A 17,695-nucleotide genomic window follows, 5' to 3' on the forward strand; every position below is an offset into this window, starting at 1 on the left:
TAACTTTTAAATCAACAGACAAACTTGTTTCGAAAATATTTTATTAAAATGTACAAAGTCATGAAGACAATAAGGTTCTTTAAAAATACACATATATATGTATATTTATTTTAAAAAATTTGTTTTGTCTCTCAGCTGCATGTTCTGTGTTCGCAGTATGAAATGCAGTAACTATTAAGCAGCACAGTCAGATTCTCATTTCTGTAACAGCAAGTTCTTCCGAAATATTCTCCGGAATATACAGTACCAATAAAAATAATAAAGCATTTCTGTCTTTGAACTTAGCCTTCATTCTGATTGTATTAAACTGTTTTACTCATATCACATTTGTAAAAATGTAGTACTTCAGCTCTCGTGCTGCCAATTATAGGCACCTAGTAAACAATACAACTTAGACTTGGCAGCTGAATCGCTTGATGCCTGAATAAATCGAGCACGCTCACAACTGGAAATTGTACATTGCAGGGAAGAATTGTGTGGACACATTACAGACATCAGTCACTAAAGAAACCTTGGTCCCTATTTCAAAAGCCAAACCATCTTGTAAACTGATCCATTTTACCCCCAAAGGTTTAGCTCTCACTATCCCCAAAAGACCAACTGGCCTGCGTAACCCCCATCAGAGGAGGACAATCTAGCTGCAGAAAGTAAAAAGTCCTCCCCAGTACTCTGTTCCAATTGCCTGGATTTGCTAATTAGCACAATTCTTCGGCCAGGAGGTGGCGCTAATGGGTGAAATCAGCTGGCTCGAAACTCATGGGTGTTACAAATACACGGCAGGACTTAATTTTCTAACAGCTAAACTTTCCACCTCTGATCTGCATACAAGTGAGTCCATTAGTCTTTTTTGCACCTACATATATATTTGATAAAAATAACACACACACATATATATATATATATATAATATATACACACACATTTTGTAGTAACATGAAATGTTTTTTTTTTGTTAAGTGTTAAGAATTCAAGCATCATTCCAATGTTCACCAATTATCTCCCAAAACATTGATTGAGTTCACTAGTGCCAAATCATACCGTCCTTTTGAACAGGCAAAACCAGTGTTTTGGTAGGATCAACAATGTTCCCACAACGCCCACAAAACCAACACAATCACGAAACCAACAAAAAAAAACCGACACAATCACGAAACCAACAAAAAAAAAAACAACACAATCACGAAACCAACAAAACAGAATCGAGTCAAAAACCCTTTTTGGTCGTTTCTTTTCTTTTTTTTTTTTGTGAACGTAAACAACTGCATGGAGAGTCGTATCCCTCACAGAGGGGAAGTTTCAGAAGAATGTTCTAGAGAAGACCTCTCCTCAACAGTGTCTCAAGGTCTGTGGTGCAATAGTCAACGGGCCGTCACGCCCACGTAAACGCGTCAAACGTAGAGAGCGAGGCCATGGCTGACGTGTACAGCCCTCCAGCTGCGACGGCTCTGTCACATCCATCGCGTCAGGGTGGCAGTTCAGCCGAGCTGTAGCCACCACCGTGACTCACCGTCTTCTACTCCGGGCGTTTTTAGTGAAGGGCCCGGTGTAGAAATGACAAACACGTGGGGATCGATGGGGAGTACATTATTTTACATCAGAAGATGCTCTTATTCACATTATTACAGTGGAGGTATTTACAGAAGTGCCATGCTGTGCCCCCCCGCCGGGGCTGGAACCCGCAGCCTCTGGGCCTCGAGCGCAGGCCGCGGGCCCTTAAACCACGCTGCGGGAGCAGAGGCGGAAGGGGTTGTGGTCCAGGATGAATTCTCCCGCGCCCACGAAGTACATGACCTGGGCGATGCCGAAGAGCGGGGCGATGACCAGGGCTCGGCACCCCGCCCCCTTCAGGAAGGCGGCCGGCCCCTCCCTCCGCAGGATCTTTCTGCAGGGAGAGCGAGCGTCAGCGACACGCCCAGCAAACTGGCTAGCGTTAGCAACATTACATTACATTACATTACAGGCATTTGGCAGACGCTCTTATCCAGAGCGACGTACAACAAAGTGTATAACCATAACCAGGAACAAGTATGACGAAACAGGCAGCCCACTGCATGCTCTAGGCTTCGTGTCAACACTCCGTCTCTTACTCAATACGCAGGAATCAAGCTTACGAACGTACAGCTGCAAGCCCAGTCCCCCAACCACGGCACTACAGTGACGTACCTGAAGCAGTCTACGATGCCACTGTAGCTCTCCTCATTGGCTCCTTTGCTCAGAGACTGCAGCCTGGTCTTTATCACTGTGGGGAAGAACACATTTACGGGTCAGGTCTTCTTACCACAGCTGGAAAATCCAGAACCATGCTTTCTGACCAGAGCTGGAAAACCCGGGTTCAGAAATTAAAAGTACAGCCCCCAGTATTTTAATCCAAACACCCATATTTGCTAATTAGCACAATTCTTCAGACAGGAAGCAGAACTAATGAGTGAAACCAGCTGGATCAGACTTCATGGGTGGAAGAAACACACGGCGGGACTTTTACTTTCTGACCCCTGGACCTCCCAGCTCCGCTTCCTACCAGCCGCCCGAGGGCCAATAGGAGACGTTCTAGCGGCGTCTCGGAGGCTCACCGTCGCAGGGGTTGACGGCGATGGCGGCGATGGATCCCGCGGCGCAGCCGGACAGGAAGGACCAGTAGAAGGGGGCGGAGCCTTCCGGAGCGTCCTTACCCAGGGTGTTCAGGTTGGCGAAGAGCGGGAAATACACGACGGAGAACGGGATGTCTCTGGAGAATCAGACAGGTTGGCGCGCGTTAGCATTGGCATGTTAGCGCACATCAGCGCACGTAAGAGCTAGCGCACAGTCTCACGTCCCGGCGCCCATCTAAACCTCTTGCATCCACAGCGTTTATTTTGATATTTACTAAATAAATTCAGGTTGAGAACCTTGCTCAAGGGTACAGCAGCCCAGTTCTCCAGGCACTCTTACACACGCACACACACACACACACTCACACACAGGCATACACACGCGCACACACACACACACACACACACACACGTAAGCACACCCACACACACACACACACACACACACACACATACACACACAGACACAGACACACACACGCGCACACAGACACACACACACACACACGCACACACACACGCACACACACACACACGTAAGCACACCCACACACACACATCAGACGCGCTCACCTCATGAGCGTGGCCCCCAGGCCCCGGTACAGGCCCGACACGCCCTGGGCACGCAGCAGCTGGCGGGCGATCTGCGTCGCTGACTCCGCCCCCACTGTCGGCGGCGGCGCCAGCCCCACGTTGTAGGACCTGCGGAGCACGGCGTTCCCCGCGCCCAGTTTGGAAGAGGCCACCACCGCCGGCGTCCTCTGCTGATTCTGACTGGCTGCTGGGTTAAAAGAAAACGAATACAATCGTTAAAAAAGGTCTGAATGGGGAGAAAACAGCACTGGAATAGCAGTACAATTACAAAATACAGTGGACCGGCAAAACCTACATCAATCTGTTTCTGGGTTCATTACATTACATTACATTACAGGCATTTGGCAGACGCTCTTATCCAGAGCGACGTACAAAAAAGTGTATAACCACAACCAGGAACAAGTATGTTGAAAACCCTAGAGGGCAGTACCGTTCCGAGTGCAGGGAACAACCGCATAGTTCAACTTGGGCCCTGAAGGTTAAACTGATTAACACTAACACAAACAAGAACAGCAACAACGCAGTCTAAGGTGTCATCTGGACGTATGGACTCCTTATTGGATACGAGGCTATCACATGATTGTGTACATTTTTTGCACGTGCATGGGTACAGGTTACTGGTATGTCAGTTAACTTAGTAGCCTTGTATGTAGCTTTCTTAGCAATGAAGGTGGCTAACAAGGATCTGTAGCTGACTCAAAAGTTGGCTAGCAAGCTAGCTAGCTGTGTATTTGCCAGGTGATAAAGTCACGTTAAATTTTGTTCAATTCATATCGTGAAAATGTTGCACTTTGTAGCTGAATGAAGTCAGCACTGCCGGGCCAGAACTGGTGCAGATCCGACATGGGGTCGCTGGCTATCTGGCTAAGGGAGTAGCTATTTAAATGCTCACTCCCTTTAGCAAGCAGGCTAACTACTTAGCATGCAGTGCTTTAGCCAGCAGGCTAACTACTTAGCATGCAGTGCTTTAGCCAGCAGGCTAACTACTTAGCATGCAGTGCTTTAGCCAGCAGGCTAATAACGGGTAATGATGTCAATACGCAGATCCTACGTGAGACAGCACACAGCTATGCCTGCTTAGCCTTGTATCCAATAAAGCGATCGATCCGTCCAAATGATGACAGCGGAACTGGGAGCAGGCCGACGTGCGGCTCGCGGCACTCTCTCACCGAGCCTCCCGGCGTCCTGCAGCTGGATCTTCAGCATCTCCATGGGTGTGGTGATGACGACCTGACACATGCCCGCGCCACACCCCGCCAACATCTCCTTATACACCGTCAGCCCCTTCCTGCAGGACACATTTAAAACGTCAACGGGACCCCAGTGTGCACTTAAACACCTCTGGGGTTTTATAGAATGGACAGAACATGAGACTAAATAAACGCCTTGTCACGCCTTTATAAAACTACTTAAACGTTTATATTTATTCCAATTGATAATAGATTGTCATATATATTTTAAAAATCAAATCTAAATGTATTTATATCATGCATATACGATTCCCAATACATCCGATCCCATGCCCACACAAAGCAAGCCAAAGGCCAAGAAAACTCCTTTGTGTGACGCACAATTAGCAGGTCATTCTGGTTTGCTTTTTTTATCCCTGTTTTCACTCATAGACGGTGAAATACCGCACCCTATAAAAAAATCTATGTGGTTTGACATAAGACATCATAAGGGCTTAAGTAATGCTTACGACGCGGACAGGTGCTTATGACGCGTTAACAATGGCATTCACGCGTCAGACCCTGCGCGGAACGTCCTCGTCTCTCCCGTACAATAACTCACCCGGATCGGCCGAGATGGTGGCGGAAGAGGTCGTTAGCGGCTAGTTTGATGGCCTTCTCAGGGGTGACCAATGTCAGGTTCACCGCCGCGCCTAAAAAGAAGACTCAGAATCAGCCGACGCCCCGAAACACGGCGAAACTTTATTAAAATACACAGCTTGCAAAGACACTATAAAAAAAAATAACAAATAACATTTTTTTTTTAAAACTACATTCCCCGCCACCATCAAACCAAACAAAAAATAAAAAAATGTACGTTTTTGGACAAAGACGAATACTTTTTTTATCTACAGTACGACATCTCAACAACGGAGTTCAGCGGACCCACGGCGGGATCGCGTGTTCCGTGCTGGCGTGATCATGGAGGGGGATTTCATACGTGTCACATGACATCATCACATGACAAAGGAAAATCAAGCAAAAACAATTTTATAAAAAAAAAATTAAACATCTAAAAAGACAGGAGGAGGAGATGAGCAGGGTAAACAGAGATTAGGAAGAACACAGAGATGGGAAAGATGCAGTCAAGCAGACCAATTTAGAGCAGCGCCTACCAACCTTGTTGTGGGAGGTCTACTGTCCTGTAGGTTTTCATCTCAACCCTAACAACACACACATGATTCTGCTATTTAGCAGCTCTGAAAGGTCTGTAGCTGTTGGGAGTGAAAACCTACAGGACGGTAGATCTCCAGGAGCAGGGTTGATTACTACTGATCTGGAGAAACCAGAATATGCCACATGGAAACAAATTAGTGAGAGTGACCCTCTCTCCTCAGAATTTAAGGTGTGTTAAACAGTGTAAGGAACACAGAAATGAGAAATTACATCCAAAAGAACTCACAACAGATCAGTTACATCAGAAGTGTTAGTGGACACAGAGGAAATACAACTGGTCTTTGGCTATGGAGAGGTCGAAGAGCAAAAACTGAAAACAAAAAACAAACAAAACAAACAAAAAAGATATGACATCAACAGTTGGTGCCTAATTGTAATAGAGCGGTAGTGTAGTAAGAACCATGTAAGGACTTTGCCTCCAGCGTGGCTGCGCCTTATCGGCTAGCCTTCAAAATCCACCGGGGACGCACGTCTGCAACATGAAAAACACAGATGCAAACAACAGCATTCCTCACCCAGCCTACACACAGGAACCTGAACACTGCAGGCACCTGAACACTATATCACCTGCAGGCACCTGAACACTATATCACCTGCAGGCACCTGAACACTATATCACCTGCAGGCACCTGAACACTATCACCTGCAGGTACCTGAACACTATATCACCTGCAGGTACCTGAACACTATATCACCTGCAGGCACCTGAACACTATATCACCTGCAGGCACCTGAACACTATATCACCTGCAGATACCTAAACACTATATCACCTGCAGGCACCTGAACACTATATCACCTGCAGATACCTAAACACTATATCACTTGCAGGCACCTGAACACTATCACCTGCCAGTGGCACTGATTAGTTACACAGTTCCCACATTGTTTGTGGTACACAAGTACCTACTCACAGAAGGTGACCCGTTAAAAGATTCTCACGTGATCGATGCCTCATCACAACCTTCTCTCATGGTTCAGCAAAAACTGTTCAGCTTCAAATACATTTCTAAGACAGTGAATACAGATACATCATCATACACGCAACACAGTCTCAGTTTGCAGTTTCTAAATACATGTGAGCTTCAAAGCAGATTAATACAGATAATGTAAGAGACCTTTTTTTGCTGCCTTTGCAAAGGGTAGTAACGGAACTTTCTTACCTCTATACATTCCGAAGTATCCCTCAGAACGCACTGTCCTGATGAGGCAGTCCACCCTGAAGAACGAGGGGGAAAAGGAGGGGTTGCTAAGTCGCACTTTTTTTTCATTTTTCATAAATTTGAAGCACAATCTTTTTCTAAATGGCAGAAGGGTGAGTGAGGGGTTCACTGGCCCCACAATTCAGTTTTACTCCCGACGTCACGTCAACGTGAAACCACGCGAGGGCCACTCCCCCGGGTAACGGTGACCGTTCTGGTCTTTGTTGGACCTGCTGAGTCACGGACAAAGCAGCTGCAGCAGCGGCAGCTATTTTCGAACCCTCACGCGCACAGAAGGAATGCGTCTGCAGGCTGAACTAGTGTCCCAGCGGAGGACAGTCTAATCCCTACTGTATCCACAAGCAAGGCCGTTTCCAAGCACAGACCCGGTCAGGGGGGTATTTAAAAAGGGGATTTAACCTTGGAAGCTGAATGTGTGCATGCCAGGACATACAGTCCCCCCTTCACCCCCCATACATTCCACACATACTACTCACACCAAGGGGGACGAACAGGGCAGCTCAGTAGATACTAACACCACCAGCACATTCACATGGGACTTCAGTCATCCTGAAAGCTGTTGTTTTTTTAATGGAGATCTGCCTCTGGTTTGCTTTGAAGTTAAGGCTAGCGTTAATAAAAGTTCAACGCCAGTCCACACATTGAAACAAAAGGAAGAGGAGAGCACCCTCCCTAAATATTTGGTGACCTACTTTTTAGGACTGGGTGTTCTGTGCAAACTACAGCTTTGCAAACTGTAGCTGTGCGGCGTTGAAATTTTCCATTACATTGCAGGCATTTAGCAGGCGCTCTTATCCAGAGCGACTTACACAACTTTTCCCCCACATTGATATTTGCCTGGCAAATGAGAGACACGCCCAAAAAACAAAGCGTTGCTTCAAGCTTGGCTTCAGTACAAAGCACTAGCCCACGTGACCAAAGCCTCATAGATGCCCTGAAACGAAAGGCATGCTAAAGTCTTTATCGTTATGGGAAAACTCAGCAGAATCCAGCCATTCCAGCATCTCTCCGTGCCTCTCCTGATCACTGTAAAATCTTTATTTGGTTTTTTACATTCTACATTTTTAAAACATTATTCCTTTAAAATATCAAAAAGGAACAAAACATACATTTAAACATAGACATTCACAAAATTTCAAGAAAAATAAAAACACAGATAAAGGACACCTAATCCTACTTCCACACACTGTAAGGCGTTTCATTGCAGTAATAATTATCTTCCTGAGCAATCCTTGCTTTCACCTAAAAGATTCAGGGTTAGCGAAAGGAGCAGACCACCCGTGGGGGGTTCCACGCGGGGTATTTAATGCCAGAGAGACACAGTGACGTCGAACACTTACATGCTCTTGTAGACCTGTTGGCCCTGCCTCTGGTTCTGAAGCCGGGTTTTGGCCAAGTCAATGGGGAACACGCAGGTCACACCCACAATCCCAGCAATGCCGCCATTAATGAGTTTAGCAGGGAGGCTGGAAAATTAACATAATTGACATATTAATGCTATTATGTCATTTGGCCTCTTCGTGTGCATTTTTTTATTTTATTTTTATTTATTTTTTTACAAAAATGGCAAGTCTAAAACATAATTTTGGCGTCCTGTGCGTGTGCACCGATTGGACCATAAACAACGGGAACTTTGACAAATTTTTGAAACATACCAAAAGGGTCCACGTCACAAAATTTACTTCACTTTACAAGTAATGTACGATTAATTCCACTACAAATTAAAGCAATAAAAGAAACATCAAAAGAACATCGTTCGACTAAGAAAAATCCGAGTATGCATACCTGATCTGCTGCTGTGACATGATTTCTTTATGGACAGATGTCAGATTAGTAGAACAGATGAGAAATTGTTCTGGTAGGCGGAGTCACTGTGGGTAAAAGGGTGGCACGATTAGCTAAATTCCGTAGCACAGCCGTCTGCTGTCCAGCCTTGACCGAAAGCAATCTAGAACTTACACAACCCTTTTTTGGCAATTTTTTTGCACTGTAAGCCACACCAATATAGAGAATTCGGTTTTACGAGTATTCAAGAAATCTATCCAGCCATATCACACAAAATGGCGCATAAAAACGCAACGCGCGTTTCCTTTTTCTTATGTGCCGTACTTCCCCTCAAAAAAAAGCGTTATCTTTATCCTTATGATCACAAGCACATATCTGGGTATCGTTACTCTTTGATGTGAAACTATGGTACGTCGTTTATCCACACCCTGATCGCAAGTTCCGACGCAGTTCAGAAAAATCGTTCAAAGATTTGGTTAGAATTTGGCAGGTTTGGCCAAATTCTTATAGCCTATAATTTGGCCAGTTATCAAAAAATAAATAAAATGGAATCGTCTGGAAAAAAAAAAAATTAACAGAAGTCATTCTTCTGAGTCATAATGTTCACTCTACCGTCATTGCGATGACCAGCAGCCAAACACATAAAATGAGTTAGCCAGACTGCTCTCAGATTTGTAGCCACCAAGATAAATTTAAAGATTTTGCAACTGTAACACTTATCTTTGATGGACTTAGAACTGTGACACAATATCTTACCAACAACGAAAAATCACAATATTTATAATAATAGGAACTAGCCCACATTACAGCAAGACAGCTACAGTACACATTGGAGATGCAGGCCGTATCTGGCAACAGCAGTCAGCATCGCGAAGAAACCTTCCGACCATCATTCGATAGGTGCAAACACACAACCATCTTCCCTTCCTAACGCTGAATACTAATCCAAAACGAACTTTATTTTAATTTTATGAGATTTATAACACTTACCTGAATCAGGAATTAATAAATACAATATATAACGGATTATAGCTACTGCGAACGACGCCCACTTGCCTTCAACTTCCACGTTTTACTGGAAAATTCCGTTCACTAACCTATATTTCAGAAGGTGGGACCAAATTTCACAAGGACTCCAAGTGCATCCAATCATGGCGCCCTATTTTGCATACTGACGTTTCTTTAGCCAATGACTGGGTACTTTTTTTACCCCTTGAATGAATGAATGTTTAACTAGACTCATGGTGTCAGATATCCGTTACTTGCGATGAGTCATGAAGCTCAGAAAGAAACGACTATTATAATTTGTGCAGCTGCAACTTAAGTCATTTCATTGTTATTTACTTTAAATTAAAAAATAGTTTCAGAACAGAAGGTTGTGTCTGTTCACACTAAAACGGAGGCGGTTTTGCGGTTGCCTAGGGCAGCCTATTTTGGTCAAGTGACGCCTTTAAGCCTGTATAGGCTACGTGCCATCGCAAGAATAGTAGATTTATTGTATTTAGGAATGTTTGACAGTGGTTCAATTTATGATAAGAACAGTTGCATTTAATAAATAAGATATACAAGTGTAGCCGACATATGACTCCGTTTCACTCAAAGGTTCTAGCAAATGTATATATTGTTTCTTATTTGTTTAACCTCAGAACAAGTCACGGCCCCCTGTCACTACCAGTGCTCACTGCAAAACCTGTTACCCCACACCCCAGCTACCCCCACCGCAGACATGAACTAGACAGGGAGGCGCGACTTCGGCTGATCTAAACTTGTGAAGTCCCGGAAGTAAGCCCGTGCTGTGCATGCCGAGGGCAAAACATTGGAGCTCATATTAAAATGAAAGGGGAATATGAGACTAGTAGGTAAATAAGCTTGGGTTTCAATATTGAATTCAATTCGAGCACTTTTGCCCTCGACGTGCGCAGTAGAGGCTGTTTCCTAGGCACCGCCTGGCCCCTCCTACCCTCTGCATGCCCACCACCCCCTTTGCGATCGTGAGTGCCATTTCCTTTTGAGTGTAAAACATGTTAATTTGCCATACCCTGTTTTCCCACCAAATCTAGTCCCTGTATTCAATATCCTCAGTTAGGCAAAGATCAGCCAGACAATGGCAATTGTCATGCAACCCCTTGCACCTGCAAAATTAAAATGGAAAAGTAAATATAAGTGTGAAAATGTAGCCTACTTCAGGCGTGATCTAGAATGAGACTGGGGATAGTTTCAGTCTTCTTGTAAACCGAGAGAAAAAAAACCGATCACTTGTCGACAAGTCCTCGTTGTAGAGGAACTCAGAAAATAATAGTAACCCGCTTCCCATGGTACAGTATTGCACTAAAAATCATCACAAATTACTGTAGTAAACACAGAATTAGACTATATTCTCTCCTGGATAAAGTGGTAAAAATCACAAATGTGAAAGTCAAATGTGATATGAAGTGGCAATGTAATGAAGTCGGCGGGACAAGTAATTAATTTGGAACTGTAATAACAATAGCAATAATTTATGATTCAAATTACAATGGGAAAAAAAAACAAAAAAAAAAAAACTACCCAACTACGGTAACCTGCTGTGAAGAGCTGGTACTGTACAGCCAGCCCCAAATAAAATGACTGTGTTGCTAGGGGCATGTTCAGACGGCAACAGTGAATACTTCCATAGGGTTTGTGGCTTACTTAAAGACATGCGTTATGAAAACGCTGCTATGTCCTCGGGCAGAGTTTCTAAAATCCAGTTTGTACATTTTTTTCTGGGTTATGTGAGGCAATTTGCCAGGTGGGTTATTTGACTCAACTGCAGATGTAGCCATGTTTGGAATTTGTATCCAAACGCAGCCTGGGCTAAGTCAGAGGGGTTTCCCTGATAGTATTCACAATTTTGCAGAGCATTCAGGCCTAGCAGAAGTCAATAAATCAATCAAGGGCTAGGTGGAGCCTACTGTAAAGCTTAAATCCATTCAGGATCTCCTGTTTATATTTTGGTTTTGGAGAGTTTGACTGCAAGGTTGGGCACAGCTTGTCACTTCGTAATAAATTCTGCAATATAGTGTGGTGTTTCTTTTTTCTTTTTCCTCATCCTCTGTTATGTCAACCAGTGAGATATCATGTGACCTGTATTACTGCATATTTATATTACTGGCTGAAGATATTGCATTGCTTTTACATTTCTAATGTGGTCATTCCCCAGATGTGCTGGGACATGCTGTGGTGTTTCAGTCAAACACACAGCTGGTCCAGTTTTGACATTTCTACAGTTAGCACTGAAAGTAACAAACAAAAAAAAAAGGAAGCTATCTTTCTTTCAGTGAATATCAATATTTCAAATGGCATAAACAAAGGCAGTCACCTCTGAAGAAAGGCAGTATTTCAGAGTGCAGGAACAGAAAGGCAGGTCAGGGAGCATTCCCGTCAGATTAGCTGTGCCCAACTGGGTCACGCGACAGCCGTCTTCTCTTCTATCATCCTTTGTTTCATTCCCTTTCTGAACACGTCTGCTCAATCCAATAGAGCAATTTTTTGGGAGGAGGTGGAACGGGACGAACGCAGAATTGAACGTCTGGCCGAAAAATCTGCAGGAACCGTGTGATGCTATCGAGTCCCGGATAGCATGTGAGACAAGCAAGGCCCGGTTGATCTCTGCTGTATTTATGCAGACCAGATATGGAATACACACCAACACCGTGGGGTCCTCACACACAAAATACATTTACAGAAAGAGTGGGAAACAAATATTTCAGGCAAGGGTAGGATAGAGAATATTATGTAAATATAAATATATAACTATATAACAATAATTATATGTACTTTGTAGCCAAATAGACATTTTATTTAGAAACAAATGAATAAAAAACATATTTGTACCCCTATGCACATAGATCAAGTTTATGCAAAGTAATATTTAGCTTTTTATGCCAGTTTTTTCTGTTCTTTTATTATAATGTCTTATGTAAAGCACTTGAATTGAACTTGCACTGAATTGCATTTTGAATTAAATTTGCTATACAAATGAACTTGCATTGCCTTACCAACTAGCACAACAATTACAGGTAGCTGACTGCCCAGAGGAAGAGGAGGTTAAGCAGGACAGGGAGGAGGGGGAGGTTACACAGGACCAGCAGGACGGAGGAAGAGGAGGTTAAGCGGGTCCAGCAGCAGGGAGGAGGGTAAGGTTAAACAGGACCAGCCGGGCTGGCCGGTGGGAGGAAGAGGAGGTTAAACAGGACCAGCCGGGCTGCAGGAGGGAGGAGGGGGAGGTTAAACAGGACCAGCCGGCCCAGCAGGAGGGTCTGAGCTCCAGGCCCGTGGGTCTCAGAGGGTCTGGATGTAGTTGCTCTGTCCCGGGTAGGCGTGCATGTGCAGGAGGAGGGGCTTGGAGCAGCGGTCCCCGTCGGCGCTGGCCCTGTGCGTGCACTCGTCCCGCGCCGGATCGCAGGCCCGGCAGGTGCAGTGGAGGGCCACGGGGTACGAGAAGCGGGGGTCCACGTGCGGGGGGCACCCCGGGAGCTCCGCCGTCCGGTACTCCACCGCCTGGTACGTGCACCCCCGCTGGACCACCAGGCGCTTCACCGCTGGGCCCACCACATTGGGGTCCTGCCAGCGGGAATCAATACATTACATCACAATGCGCTACATTACGTTACGTTATATTACAATACATTACGCTACGTTACATTACATTACATCACAATACGCTACATTACGTTATGTTATATTACAATACATTACGTTACGTTACATTACATTACATCACAATACGTTATGTTACGTTTCATTACGTTTCATTACGTTACGTTTTGTTACTTTTCGTTATGTTTCATTTCGTTACGTTTTGTTACTTTTCGTTATGTTTCATTTCGTTACGTTTTGTTTTCGTTACGTTACATTACATTGGAATACATTACTTTACGTTATGTTACGTTTGATTACATTACAATACAACATATTGCATCACATTTCATAACATTACATAACGCTACATTACAATACATTACATTACATCACATTTACACACATTTTTAGGTCCTGTCAAAAGGAAGAAATGCTATAAAAGAGAAAAGCTCTGAACATTAGAGACAGAGTCATTTGTTAAATCTCTTCAGAGGTGATGTGTGACAAAAAATAAAATCGGTGGGTCTGTAAATTGGCCGGTGTAACACAGTGAAATGGCGAAAATAAGGAGAGCGCACTCATGAGGTGGTGACTCAGGTATACTACTGAAACGTGCTGATGCCAGAGCAGCCTGGCCCGCAGACTGGAGGCTCTCACCAGGGAATAGCAGAAGCCCATGCAGATGGTGGTGTTGATGGCCACGCAGAAGTCACACTCTGGTTTCTCCACGTACAGCGTGTAGTCCACAGGACTGCAGATGGAGAGAACCTGTCCTGCTAACAGGCAGAGGACGCCGCTGGCCAACAGGACCACTCTCATCTTGGAGGGCTGGAGGTTTGGTGGATGCTTGCTTCGTTCACTGCACCGAAAACAAAATAAATACGTCTTACATTTTTCAATCGACGATTTTTTGGCTTGATGCGTGCAAAAAAAGTTGAGCCAAATAAACCTATTTCTGTGTGATTTTTACTGTTTAAAGTTTCTGTATTATAACAAATTATAATGGTGAATGTTTAAAACTGATCAACATTTAGAAATTTGAAAAGATATTTGGAAGAATTTCAGAAATTAATTCATGAGTCAAAATTCACTTGTTTTTTATGTTTAAGTTGAGGCATTGCAACTATTCAACTTTCTTATTCTTATTCTGATTACTGGTCAAATACAAAAATTCCTAAATCTACTCTTGCCTCAATTAATGTGGTTCAAAGTCTTTCGAATTTCCGAAACATTGCAAGAACGAATTGCGGAGGTTAACCAAAGTCATGGGCCTTGGTACACAGAAAGCAGCAGCAGCAGCAGGTATTTTCAAACCTTCGGTCCAGTGTATGAAACAAGGCCCTCGCTCACCTGGTGTTCTTTAGACTGTGTAGAATTTCCTCCGAGTGTCGCCCAGAGGAACCCACCGCCTCACACTCTTTTTATATGCAGCCCGATCCACACAGTGTGCCTCTTCTCTCCAATCACAAGCAAAGACGATCAGCTGAGCTCTCTAGTGCACCCTGCTGGTCACCTTGCAGCATTGCTATAAGTAAGATACAAAAACTGCAGTCCTTGCTGACGGTTTTGATTTGGGCTGTAAATAAAAATGAACAGGAATATATCTGGGTGCCGTCTTCCAATGGTTTATGAAGAGGAATTTATTGGGAAATACTAGTTTAGCACAGCTTATTATAGGAGAAGTAATTAATATCAAACCTTTTCGAAAATATGCGATTCTGGTCATTTTTGTGTAGATTTGTGATGTGGAGATCTAACAGAGACTTCAACTAAAGCAGAATTTTATATAAATGGGGAGTGGATGCCATCCATATTTCAAAATATACTTATGAATCAGTGAGTACAACTAGCGAAGTCTTTTTAATTTCTTTTATGTAAATATGTCACTCACAAGTCATGAAATTACTGCTGTCCATAAACAGAACTTGTGATCCAGAATACTGCGTATGGTGATATATTGCATTATCTTTACAAACTTATAAAAAATGCATTATGCATCGCAATATTGCTTTTAAAAAAAGTTCCTTGGATGTCCTGTCTTTGTAGGACACATCAAAGTCCACTTATTGAAGCTGTTCATCCACAGACACACACTCACTCGCACGCACCAACTCACGTGCATCCGGCCACACACCTGCATAAACACACGCACATAATCACAGACACATTCACACACATAAATACACACACACACACACGCATGCACACAAATATATAAACACTCACACGCACTCACAGGCATACACACACATAAACATACACATTCCAAGATAGGGTGCTCTTCCGAAAACAGCATTTAACCTGAATTTCCTCAGGGCTATATAAATGATAAATGGATCACAGGGATCCTCCCGTGGCATCAGGGTGTGTGCTAAGCTAACAGCGTTGTATATAAGCACCAATGACACCAATCAGCCCATGATGACCCAGCTTGAGCGCGTAGGTTCTGATGTTTTTCCATCGGTTTGTGGTCAACTGAATTAGGAACTACCCCCCCCCCCCCCCTCCCCTCCCCTCCCACCCCCCAGATTATGATTTTGGTCAGTCTAATTATCTTTGTTCGTCTTCCCCTATGTCCTAGCACACTATGTGGAATATTCAGGGTTAAAACGTCTATGAAGAAGCGGATTTCAGGAACACTTGTTTCCTTCAGTCCTGTATGAGGCATATTTTTGCTGTACCTGCTTTTACCTGGAGCCAGGTGGAACATTTTAATGTGAATCAATATTCATTTTATGGGGAACATGAATTTCTGTCCCCTTTGATAAGCAGTAAAAATGTGCAATTCCCTCAATGTACAGTCCAAGTGCCGAAGGGTCATTTACCTTTCCTTTAGTGTGGGTGAAACAAACTGAATACTATATGTGGCTTTAAACTGAAAACCTGTGTTCTTCTTTTTAATGAGTAATTAACAGTTTATTAGTTTTTGTGGTCTGAATCAAAAATGTTTGGCTTCAGCATTGCACATATAAGTGCTATAAACAAGTGCAAAATGCACAATTAAATTTACAATATTTAAACGATAATTAAACTTACAATAAGAATATGCTGTTTTGAAATGTATCTTTAAATGGATCTTGCAAATGCCAAAATGTATTTATGCAGGTAGGACATCATTGTAAAATAATGTATAGTTTTTCTGTACGTAATTTATAACTGTCACAGGTGGACAGTTATCAGGTAATCCAGGTGTACTGTGTAAAGCAAGCCATATGTACCAGCCGCTATGACCAGTTGAAATTATAATAAACATCGCTCTTGGAAAATAAGCCGATGTGATCATCTGCTATTCCATGAAGAGGAGTAAACCAGATGAACTTTAGTGATAAACAGCTTAGCTTTGGAAAAGCAAAACCTGTTCACCTACGTAAAAGCGATATGTTGATGAAAACTGCACATGAATCTGTAAGTGAATTCAAACCTGTCTCTTCTACCACTGACCTTCTACTGACCTTCCTGCCTTTTCGATCCCAGCCGGGGTGTGTGTCTGATACGGTCTTTGTCAAAAGGATGGGGCGACGTTAAATAAGATCACTGCCCTAACTCCTGATCCTTCGGAACTTTCTAAACAAGAACGGCTCGTTTTTGTGTCAATTTTAGGATGATTCAGAATGGTAACGATCTCGTCTTTTCGTAAGGATTTCATTCGAGGCTATAATGCCCTCCAGGAGCCGTGGAGTTAGTTCCGTGTGGGTGTCCGGGCCCACTTTTGCGGTGGTTAATGGTACACCACGCAATAAAAGCTAGCGACGGTTACAGTAAAACAAGGCGAACGGATTTCGGTCGCGTGCGTTCTACGGCGCAGCGGACTGCATTCCCCGTGTTTTCATTGGAGGTTAATGATTCCACGGTTTCCTCTCACAGCCAGCAGGTCCGTTCTGACACAATCGAGTGGAATGCCCGGGAGCGTTTCCCCATTTAATCACACTTTACGTTTATATTTAAACGACGAGGAACATCCAGGAATCGAGTGTCAACCAAGGCCGCAGCTCTGGCCTGCTCCTAACCGCAGTTAAATTTAAATGAATGTCACGATGAAATGGCCCTAGCTACATCCATCTGCAAGCACTGATTTTCTATCCATGAGAACTATCACATTATGCACAGGATGTAGTATTTCGTTTAGAATTTATGGGAATTTCAAATAATCTTCTCACAATGTCCCATAGACTGTAAGTCATATTTTTCATGTAAACAATTTGATTGTTCAGTTCTGAGGAAGACAGTTGTAGGATAGGTGTGATGTTAATTGCAGAAGGTACCAGGCCAAATAGAGTAACTGGAGGAACTCGTCCATGCCAGCCCATGTTTCGACACAACCGACAAATCAATTGGGAGCTAGTAGCCTCCTCACCTGTAGCACTTGCATGGTCTGTATTAACGTCTTTAGATGCTTGTCATCCTTCAGTGGGACTTTTATTACCTTTAGCTACGGTCCAACAGGAAACACAAAGAGCTTACAGAAAGTAGATGCGATAGGTTGCCACATTTAGTTATC

At 43.7% G+C, this 17,695-nt stretch overlaps 2 protein-coding genes across 5 annotated transcripts; both read right to left on the bottom strand.

The window, feature by feature from the left end:
- Nucleotides 1-24: 24 nt before the first annotated feature.
- Nucleotides 25-12,243, bottom strand: slc25a55a (solute carrier family 25 member 55a). Of its 4 annotated transcripts, none has more exons than XM_064306082.1 (10): nucleotides 11,936-12,243; nucleotides 8,596-8,681; nucleotides 8,151-8,276; nucleotides 6,751-6,806; nucleotides 4,974-5,064; nucleotides 4,352-4,470; nucleotides 3,162-3,369; nucleotides 2,571-2,725; nucleotides 2,164-2,239; nucleotides 25-1,882 (listed from the first exon to the last, which is right to left on the bottom strand). In XM_064306082.1, the coding sequence occupies exons 2-10, from the start codon at nucleotides 8,613-8,615 to the stop codon at nucleotides 1,714-1,716; spliced, it is 1,020 nt and encodes a 339-aa protein (XP_064162152.1). In that variant the 5' UTR covers nucleotides 8,616-8,681; nucleotides 11,936-12,243; the 3' UTR covers nucleotides 25-1,713. The 4 variants fall into 4 exon arrangements, with proteins under 4 accessions (XP_064162152.1, XP_064162151.1, XP_064162153.1 ...); XM_064306081.1 differs by lacking the exon at nucleotides 11,936-12,243 and adding an exon at nucleotides 9,652-11,782; XM_064306083.1 differs by lacking the exon at nucleotides 11,936-12,243 and adding an exon at nucleotides 9,586-11,782 and having other exon boundaries at nucleotides 3,162-3,366.
- A 150-nt stretch (nucleotides 12,244-12,393) lies between these two features.
- tshba (thyroid stimulating hormone subunit beta a) lies at nucleotides 12,394-14,661 on the bottom strand. Its single transcript, XM_064306086.1, has 3 exons — nucleotides 14,548-14,661; nucleotides 13,855-14,056; nucleotides 12,394-13,179 (listed from the first exon to the last, which is right to left on the bottom strand). The coding sequence occupies exons 2-3, from the start codon at nucleotides 14,014-14,016 to the stop codon at nucleotides 12,898-12,900; spliced, it is 444 nt and encodes a 147-aa protein (XP_064162156.1). The 5' UTR covers nucleotides 14,017-14,056; nucleotides 14,548-14,661; the 3' UTR covers nucleotides 12,394-12,897.
- Nucleotides 14,662-17,695: the final 3,034 nt, after the last annotated feature.

Source organism: Anguilla rostrata, chromosome 13 (assembly GCF_018555375.3).
Source record: "Anguilla rostrata isolate EN2019 chromosome 13, ASM1855537v3, whole genome shotgun sequence".
NCBI classification, from domain to species: domain Eukaryota; kingdom Metazoa; phylum Chordata; class Actinopteri; order Anguilliformes; family Anguillidae; genus Anguilla; species Anguilla rostrata.

What these genes read in the sequence shown, in the direction of transcription:
- slc25a55a (XM_064306082.1), bottom strand. Translation starts at nt 8,615, where the DNA reads ATGTCACAGCAGCAGATCAG. An exon ending in ATGTCACAGCAGCAGATCAG is followed by an intron (nt 8,277 to 8,595) that starts GTATGCATACTC and finishes TTAATTTTCCAG; the next exon opens with CCTCCCTGCTAAACTCATTA. An exon ending in CAACAGGTCTACAAGAGCAT is followed by an intron (nt 6,807 to 8,150) that starts GTAAGTGTTCGA and finishes CTCGTTCTTCAG; the next exon opens with GGTGGACTGCCTCATCAGGA.
- tshba (XM_064306086.1), bottom strand. Translation starts at nt 14,016, where the DNA reads ATGAGAGTGGTCCTGTTGGCCAGCGGCGTCCTCTGCCTGTTAGCAGGA. An exon ending in TGGGCTTCTGCTATTCCCTG is followed by an intron (nt 13,180 to 13,854) that starts GTGAGAGCCTCC and finishes TCCCGCTGGCAG; the next exon opens with GACCCCAATGTGGTGGGCCC.